Genomic DNA, 9,897 nt, shown 5'->3' with positions numbered 1-9,897 from the left:
ACCCTAGTCACTTTTCCGAACAATTTGATCACTTTGTTTCAATTTGAATTTATGAAAAGTGATTTTCCAAACTTCTAACTTCTAGGGTTTAGGATTTGCTTTGGGTGTGAGTAAAATGGCTTCTAAATCTTTAAATGCGTTGTTCTAGTGAGATTCAACGCCCTACTTACTTTTTCACACAATTTGATCACTTTGTTTCAATTTGAGTTTATGAACAGTGATTTTTCAAACTTCTTGCTTCTATGGTTTAGGATTTGCTTCGGGTTTGAGTGAAATGGCTTCTAAATCCTTTAAATGCGTCGTTCTAGTGAGATTCAAAGCACTAGTTACTTTTTCGAACAATTTGATCGCTTTGTTTCAATTAGAGTTTACTAATAGTGTTTTGCCAAACTTCTTGCTTTGGGGGTTAGGATTTGCTTTGGGTTGGAGTGAAATGGCGTCTAAATCTCTAAATGCGTTGTTCTAGAGAGATTCAAAGCCCTACTTACTTTTTCAAACAATTCGATCACCTTGTTTCAATTTGTGTTTATGAACAGTGATTTTCAAAACTTCTTGCTTCTAGGGTTTAGGATTTGCTTTGGGTGTGAGTAAAATGGCTTCTAAATCTTTAAATGCGTTGTTCTAGTGAGATTCGACGCCCTACTTACTTTTTCAAACAATTTGATCACTTTGTTTCAATTTGAGTTTATGAATAGCTATTTTCCAAACTTTTTGCTTCTAGGGTTCAGGATTTGGCTTAGGATTTGAGTGAAATGGCTTCTAAATCTTTAAATGCGTTGTTCTAGTGAGATTCAAAGCCCTATTCACTTATTCAGATAATTTGATCACTTTGTTTAATTAGAGTTTATGAACAGTGATTTTCCAAACTTCTTTCTTCGGGGGTTAGGATTTACTTTGGGTTGGAGTGAAATGGCTTCTAAATCTCTAAATGCGTTGTTCTAGAGAGATTCAAAACCCTACTTACTTTTTCAAACAATTCGATCACCTTGTTTCAATTTGAGTTTATGAACAGTGATTTTCAAAACTTCTTGTTTCTATGGTTTAGGATTACGCTTGTGTTTTAGTGAAATGACTTCTAAATCTTTAAATGAGTTGTTCTAGTGAGATTCGACGCCCTACTTACTTTTGCAAACAATTTTATCACTTTGTTTCAATTTGAGTGTATGAATAGTGATTTTCCAAACTTCTTGCTTCTAGGGTTTAGGATTTGAGTGAAATGGCTTCTAAATCTTTAAATGCGTTGTTCTAGTGAGATTCAAAGCCCTAGTCACTTATTCAGAAAATTTGATCACTTTGTTTAATTAGAGTTTATGAACAGTGATTTTCCAAATTTCTTTCTTCGGGGGTTAGGATTTGCTTTGGGTTGGAGTGAAATAGCTTCTAAATCTCTAAATGCGTTGTTCAAGAGAGATTCAAAGAACTAGTTACTTTTTCGAACAATTTGATCGGTTTGTTTCAATTAGAGTTTACTAACAGTGTTTTGCCAAACTTCTTGCTTTGGGGGTTAGGATTTGCTTTGGGTTGGAGTGAAATGGCTTCTAAATCTCTAAATGTGTTGTTCTAGTGAGATTCAACGCCCTACTTACTTTTTCAAACAATTTAATCACTTTGTTTCAATTTGAGTTTATGAACAATGATTTTCCAAACTTCTTGCTTCTAGGGTTTATAATTTGGCTTGTCTTTTAGTGAAATGACTTCTAAATCTTTAAATGAGTTTTTCTAGTGAGATTCAAAACCCTAGTCACTTTTCCGAACAATTTGATCACTTTGTTTCAATTTGAATTTATGAAAAGTGATTTTCCAAACTTCTAACTTCTAGGGTTTAGGATTTGCTTTGGGTGTGAGTAAAATGGCTTCTAAATCTTTAAATGCGTTGTTCTAGTGAGATTCAACGCCCTACTTACTTTTTCACACAATTTGATCACTTTGTTTCAATTTGAGTTTATGAACAGTGATTTTTCAAACTTCTTGCTTCTATGGTTTAGGATTTGCTTCGGGTTTGAGTGAAATGGCTTCTAAATCCTTTAAATGCGTCGTTCTAGTGAGATTCAAAGCACTAGTTACTTTTTCGAACAATTTGATCGCTTTGTTTCAATTAGAGTTTACTAATAGTGTTTTGCCAAACTTCTTGCTTTGGGGGTTAGGATTTGCTTTGGGTTGGAGTGAAATGGCGTCTAAATCTCTAAATGCGTTGTTCTAGAGAGATTCAAAGCCCTACTTACTTTTTCAAACAATTCGATCACCTTGTTTCAATTTGTGTTTATGAACAGTGATTTTCAAAACTTCTTGCTTCTAGGGTTTAGGATTTGCTTTGGGTGTGAGTAAAATGGCTTCTAAATCTTTAAATGCGTTGTTCTAGTGAGATTCGACGCCCTACTTACTTTTTCAAACAATTTGATCACTTTGTTTCAATTTGAGTTTATGAATAGCTATTTTCCAAACTTTTTGCTTCTAGGGTTCAGGATTTGGCTTAGGATTTGAGTGAAATGGCTTCTAAATCTTTAAATGCGTTGTTCTAGTGAGATTCAAAGCCCTATTCACTTATTCAGATAATTTGATCACTTTGTTTAATTAGAGTTTATGAACAGTGATTTTCCAAACTTCTTTCTTCGGGGGTTAGGATTTACTTTGGGTTGGAGTGAAATGGCTTCTAAATCTCTAAATGCGTTGTTCTAGAGAGATTCAAAACCCTACTTACTTTTTCAAACAATTCGATCACCTTGTTTCAATTTGAGTTTATGAACAGTGATTTTCAAAACTTCTTGTTTCTATGGTTTAGGATTACGCTTGTGTTTTAGTGAAATGACTTCTAAATCTTTAAATGAGTTGTTCTAGTGAGATTCGACGCCCTACTTACTTTTGCAAACAATTTTATCACTTTGTTTCAATTTGAGTGTATGAATAGTGATTTTCCAAACTTCTTGCTTCTAGGGTTTAGGATTTGAGTGAAATGGCTTCTAAATCTTTAAATGCGTTGTTCTAGTGAGATTCAAAGCCCTAGTCACTTATTCAGAAAATTTGATCACTTTGTTTAATTAGAGTTTATGAACAGTGATTTTCCAAATTTCTTTCTTCGGGGGTTAGGATTTGCTTTGGGTTGGAGTGAAATAGCTTCTAAATCTCTAAATGCGTTGTTCAAGAGAGATTCAAAGAACTAGTTACTTTTTCGAACAATTTGATCGCTTTGTTTCAATTAGAGTTTACTAACAGTGTTTTGCCAAACTTCTTGCTTTGGGGGTTAGGATTTGCTTTGGGTTGGAGTGAAATGGCTTCTAAATCTCTAAATGTGTTGTTCTAGTGAGATTCAACGCCCTACTTACTTTTTCAAACAATTTAATCACTTTGTTTCCATTTGAGTTTATGAACAATGATTTTCCAAACTTCTTGCTTCTAGGGTTTATAATTTGGCTTGTCTTTTAGTGAAATGACTTCTAAATCTTTAAATGAGTTTTTCTAGTGAGATTCAAAACCCTAGTCACTTTTCCGAACAATTTGATCACTTTGTTTCAATTTGAATTTATGAAAAGTGATTTTCCAAACTTCTAACTTCTAGGGTTTAGGATTTGCTTTGGGTGTGAGTAAAATGGCTTCTAAATCTTTAAATGCGTTGTTCTAGTGAGATTCAACGCCCTACTTACTTTTTCACACAATTTGATCACTTTGTTTCAATTTGAGTTTATGAACAGTGATTTTTCAAACTTCTTGCTTCTATGGTTTAGGATTTGCTTCGGGTTTGAGTGAAATGGCTTCTAAATCCTTTAAATGCGTCGTTCTAGTGAGATTCAAAGCACTAGTTACTTTTTCGAACAATTTGATCGCTTTGTTTCAATTAGAGTTTACTAATAGTGTTTTGCCAAACTTCTTGCTTTGGGGGTTAGGATTTGCTTTGGGTTGGAGTGAAATGGCGTCTAAATCTCTAAATGCGTTGTTCTAGAGAGATTCAAAGCCCTACTTACTTTTTCAAACAATTCGATCACCTTGTTTCAATTTGTGTTTATGAACAGTGATTTTCAAAACTTCTTGCTTCTAGGGTTTAGGATTTGCTTTGGGTGTGAGTAAAATGGCTTCTAAATCTTTAAATGCGTTGTTCTAGTGAGATTCGACGCCCTACTTACTTTTTTAAACAATTTGATCACTTTGTTTCAATTTGAGTTTATGAATAGCGATTTTCCAAACTTTTTGCTTCTAGGGTTCAGGATTTGGCTTAGGATTTGAGTGAAATGGCTTCTAAATCTTTAAATGCGTTGTTCTAGTGAGATTCAAAGCCCTAGTCACTTATTCAGATAATTTGATCACTTTGTTTAATTAGAGTTTATGAACAGTGATTTTCCAAACTTCTTTCTTCGGGGGTTAGGATTTGCTTTGGGTTGGAGTGAAATGGCTTCTAAATCTCTAAATGCGTTGTTCTAGAGAGATTCAAAGCCCTACTTACTTTTTCAAACAATTCGATCACCTTGTTTCAATTTGAGTTTATGAACAGTGATTTTCAAAACTTCTTGCTTCTAGGGTTTAGGATTTGCTTTATGTCCTTTCAAATATATTGTAATATCATTTCCGAAAATCACAACCGAAAATTCAATAAATAAACCAAAATAAAATCCGAAACCAAATCATAATTCAACTCAATTTGTATTCCAATGCAAATTATATGCTCAAATAATTGAAACGATAATTAAATAAATCAATAATTCAAAAAATAATTGCTAAGCCTGCCATCGATTGGAACCCTCATCGTGTGCAGTCTCCTCACGTCTTGTACAAAACAGCACAACACTCGTAAATAACTAGACCAAGTGCCAAAATTAAGTTTACGCTAATTAGAAATCGAACCCTAATCGTTGACCCCAAAAACCTAAATGCTTTAAACTTCTCGGATTTAACCTAAACTTCCCCACTAACATCAATTCGTCGATTTTTTTGTTTTTTTCGAAAAAGTTCTAGGTCAGAACCGAGAGGAATTCAACGATCGGATTTCCGTAAATCAACAATCCAAAACTCCAAACTTCAGAAATTCCCAATCGATATCCAACCTTCTCCAATTTCCTCCAAAACCATACCTACAAATTCTACATGTTACAAGGAACCCAACTAGCCAAATTAGGAGGCCAAAATCAGCCCCACGCAGCAGTGGTGGGTGGGTTCTACGCGCCACCATCTCCAACCCTCCAATTGGGTGACACCACCAATGCCAAAATCTTCATCTCAACCAACCTAACAACTTTTATAACTACAACAAAGTCCAGAATTACCTTAAATGGTCGGAAATCACCTCGAAAAGTTAAATAAGAACCCTAGAATTTCAATTGCTCGATTCAGCCTCCTCGCAACGATTCAGTTCAATCCACTTGGAGGAGTTGATGTACATCGTCGCTGGAGGTGGCCGAAAACGCGAGTTCCGACTGGGTACCCGAAGCGATGCTATCGCTACGTTCTCCACCCTTCTGCTCCTTCTACACCTCAACTCGAGCCACCAAACCACCTAGATTGATAGAGGAAGAAGAGACAGTTCGAATGGGATCGGTGGAGGGTCCAAATCCGTTGTCGGACGGCAGAGATATCGCTAGAAAACCAATTCTAGTCGGGTTGGCTATTCGGAAACTTGCCAAAGTAATTTCCCCTTTTATAGAAACTTTCCCAAAACAGTAACTTCCGCATTTTGACCATAACTTTGTCACATGAACTCCGATTTGGACGTGCCACTTGTCCACGGACTCGATTCAACATGCTCTACAACTTTCATGAACAAAATTTTCTCAAGTGACGAACGAAATGAAAAGTCAACTTTTTTTTTTTTTTAAATGAAAAGTCAACTTTAGAACCCCTAAAAATTACCGAAATGAAGTTAAGTGAAGGCCCCTTGTTTTATGCTGTGTTTCCTCTTTGATAAAACTTTCTATTTATGTAAGAAAAATTCATCATTACTATTTATAGTAGCTATGAGACATGGTACCGTGCAAAAACTAGGACTCAACCATACAACATATATTGTTTTACACTCTTCCATCCAAATTAACAGCTAGCTCGAATTACCGTTTGGAGCGAATATAATCAATTTTAATCCAAACCAGACCAATTAATACCAAGACTTATAAAAAAAAAAAAAACCAAATTGAATCAAACAACTTCAATCAGTTTTGGCTCCAATTCGCTGTTTAAGAAAAATCGGTTATGCCAAACCGAATCAATCGTACAAAAAAATAACACATTTAAAAGAGGCAAGCTCCTTTTTTTTTTTGGTCTAACCTATCGGATGCAACATACACCTTGTTTTTAATGAGTGGCTACATGCAGAGAATAAAAATATAAGGTGAAAGAGGATCGCCTTGTCTTACACCCCTTTTAGGGGAGAAAGTAGGCTGACAAGTGCCATTTATAAGAGTTGAGAAACTGACAATGACAATAGTAATGCAATTCATAATCAGATCTATCCGGTGCTTATAAAAATCAAATTTGGCTAAGCAATGAGTGATATAATTCCAATGCATAAAATCATAGATTTTTTCAAGATTCAGTTTAATAGCCATAACACCATTTTTAGTTTTACACCATAGACCTTATTAAAAGTAACTAAAAAGAAAAAAGAAAAGAAAAGAAAACAATGGCAATGAAAATAAATAAAATAAATATAGCTGTAGCACGCAAGAGGACCCGTAAGTCAACATAACAAAAGCTGAAAAGAACGAAAAAAACAAGATCTACCTCGAACCTCTCTCCTCATCCTTGGTCCTCCTCGCCTATCAGTCTCCACCACCACCACCACCTCCCGAGTCCCGTCTCTTTCACCGACTGTCTGGTTGGCCAAGCAAGTACCAATTCAATCCTAGACAGAAATGTTAGCTGGATTCTACCTGGCTGGGATTGATTTGGTAGCAATCCCTCCTCAATTATTATGAATTGATTCATAAATCAAGCCTGAGGCTGATCGACGCAGTCCGGATCGAAGCAAAATTAGCGCAACATAGTAAATTGAATTGGGTAAGTCTCCACTGCAACTAGTTTTCCATATCAATAATGAGGGAAGACGACTCCAATTGGTTCTCAAGATGGGAAGAACAACTCCCATCTCCTGAGGAGCTTATGCCCTTGTCCCAAACCCTAATAAGTCCTGATCTTGCTCTGGCTTTTGACATCAGATCAAACCCCAATCCTAATCCCAATCCCAATCCCAATCCCATTACCAATACCAATACCACCAGTAGCCCACAGCACGCGCCCACACCTCCACCCCCACCGGTCAGTTCTTTGCCTCCTGCTACCCCGACCCACCCCAACTCCTCTGCTGATTTTGCCGATTCTGCTGACTTGGGCTCCGGCGGAGGAGGAGGAGGTGCGCCCGGCGATGAGCCGGCCCGCACCCTTAAGCGGCCTCGCCTGGTGTGGACCCCACAGCTCCACAAGCGCTTTGTGGATGCCGTCGCCCACTTGGGGATCAAGAATGCCGTCCCCAAGACCATAATGCAGCTGATGAGTGTGGATGGGTTGACTAGGGAGAATGTTGCCAGCCATTTGCAGAAGTACCGCCTTTATCTCAAACGAATGCAGGGATTATCTGCTGGGACTGGTGGTGGCGGCGGCGGCGGTGGAGGTTCCGCTGATCCTGCCACTGACCATTTATTTGCCAGCTCACCAGTTCCAGCTCATTTCTTACACCCAGGAAGGCCCAATTCCGACCATTTCCTGCCGTTTGTTCCGGTGGCTCTGCAGCATCACCATCAGCAGCAGCAGCAGCAGCAGCACATGGCAGCAGCTGCCGCCGCAGCTGCCACCCATCCGCAGATGCAGCAGACTCCTCAGTATCACCATCACAGGCAGCCGCAGGTGGGGCATTTTGGCTCTCCACCAAATCCAAATGGGCAATTTGAACATCCATTCCTGGCGAGGCAGTCACAGGCAGTGCATAGGATGGGGGCACCAATTCACAGTCCAGCTGTGCCAGGGTATATTGAGGACATGGAATCAGCTAATGCAACTGGCAGGAAAGTTCTTACTCTTTTTCCTACTGGGGATGATTGAATTTGGGTATTTCTCATGTTTCACTTGCTTTTTACTCCATTTCATTTCAATTCTAGGTTTTGTGAAATAGGTCTCTGTTGTATTGTCAAGGGTTTATTACATACGGTTGTTGTGCTTGTTGTATGTAACTTTAGGTTGTGGGAAATGAGATCCAACTTCCATTTCCAGATCCAAGATAACTATGCATTTGTTGTATGCTTCACCGTCCTTTATGAGCATTGGGGATGCTCTCTACTCTCTAGTTTTAACTTCTTGTGTCCATTCATATCGGACTTGTACTTGTTTAATTATATCTCCCCCTCATCTCAAGCTGGCAGAGATATTGATTGTGATGTCACTTGAGAAACTGCAATGGTTTGAAGCTCTTCCCTTGAGAAAAATAAAAGGAAGAATCTTAATGTTAATTAATTGGATTTCTAGAGCTTCATTTGTCCCATGTCCTATGAGCAATCGATTATGTTTTCTGTGATCTCAGAGTCTTCATGGAAGAAGCAACAATTCACAAATTTTGAGCCTGCAGATGAAGATACAGTTAAAAAATTTATGTTGGCAAGTGCTACTTATTTTTCTAGACATATCTAAAGATACATCAGAGCTGATTGGCGCATTTGGTGATGCAGATTTCTTGGCTTATCAAGGGATCTCTCCTCGTAAGAGTTGTGTGCATTACTGCATTTCATCTCAGTTTAGTGAGTTTACTGTCAAGTAGACGTAAGTTGTGGTTATTGATTAGAACAAAATATGAAAAGTAAAGAGTTGTACAGTTTGTGAGTACTGTCCTAGTGCGATGGTATCTGTTAAAGCGATTTCAAAGATATTCTAAACTATATTAGCGTGCATTCATTTTCTAGAAGATTTCATCTTTTAGACAAATTTGGCTAAAAGTGTAGAACTTAAATTAAGAATTTCAAATCTTATGTTTGCCAATGTTTGTTTAATTTTTGCCAAGTCTACTTCTACCGCTGCTAGAAATATTCTGCATGTTCTCAATGCTTTTTCTAAAGCTTCAGGACGGCATATCAACTATCATAAATCTTCTTTATATCTTTCAAATAATGTTCCTAGTCACACTAGGGTTACTATTTCTCAAACTAAATGTCCAAGATAGTGCTCTATTGGCAGGTACTTAGGAATCAACAATATTATATTTAGAAGGATCCAGTTAATACAAATGGTCTCATACTAGCTCTATGTTTAATAAAGTTGCCCTTGCTAAATTGCGTTGAGAAGTGCTAGCCGAGCCTCAAAATTGGTGGGTTAAAATTGTTAGTGCTGAATATCTTCGAAAAGTCTCTTTCTTCACTGCTAAAAAGACCAGCTGCTCTTTTATGGCTTGAAAAGTCTAGACAAGCTTGGAACTTATTTTCCACATCTCTTAACTCTCTACAATTGCAATCTTCTTTTGTTGACTGGCTAAACTGACACGCTCAAAATGAGTACTCAAAATATAACTCTAGTTGTAGTAAGGATAAGTAGGGATCGTTTTGGCCAGAGATTGGAGTCTACTCTTGTCAAAACGTTAGAAATATAAAAGATGTTGAGAAAATATAAACAAAAGATTATTTACGAAAATAAGGGGGTTTAAAGAGTTTGTATGTTAATCTAAACTAATGATCATACAAATCTAAATCAAGATAGAAGTAGGTGAATGGAGAAGCAATGACGTAATTAACAACCACTAAAACGTTAACAAGGTTCCAAACATCAAATTACGGATCAATCACGTCATAGAAAGAAATCAATCAAAAACAAAGATGAACACATACAAAGTTCTTTTTAATTAACTAGATGAACGCATCTGTTAGATCCATAATTACCTAGTAATTATTCCCCTAATCTTGCACTTTTTCTTAACCTTTTTGTTTATGTATATATATTTATTAT

At 37.1% G+C, this 9,897-nt stretch overlaps 1 protein-coding gene across 1 annotated transcript; it reads left to right on the top strand.

The window, feature by feature from the left end:
• Window positions 1-6,651: 6,651 nt before the first annotated feature.
• Window positions 6,652-8,482, top strand: LOC133724751 (transcription factor MYBC1). Its single transcript, XM_062151588.1, has one exon. It carries the CDS (start codon window positions 7,012-7,014, stop codon window positions 8,011-8,013), a length of 1,002 nt encoding a protein of 333 aa, XP_062007572.1. The 5' UTR covers window positions 6,652-7,011; the 3' UTR covers window positions 8,014-8,482.
• Window positions 8,483-9,897: the final 1,415 nt, after the last annotated feature.

The sequence above is a fragment of the Rosa rugosa genome, chromosome 1 (assembly GCF_958449725.1).
Source record: "Rosa rugosa chromosome 1, drRosRugo1.1, whole genome shotgun sequence".
Taxonomy (NCBI): domain Eukaryota; kingdom Viridiplantae; phylum Streptophyta; class Magnoliopsida; order Rosales; family Rosaceae; genus Rosa; species Rosa rugosa.
The sequence above is the reverse complement of the archived record's forward strand: the minus strand, read 5'-3'. Positions and strand labels throughout refer to the sequence as shown.

Bases quoted from the DNA above. Each gene is read 5' to 3' on its own strand.
- LOC133724751 (XM_062151588.1), top strand. From the start codon at position 7,012: ATGAGGGAAGACGACTCCAATTGGTTCTCAAGATGGGAAGAACAACTC.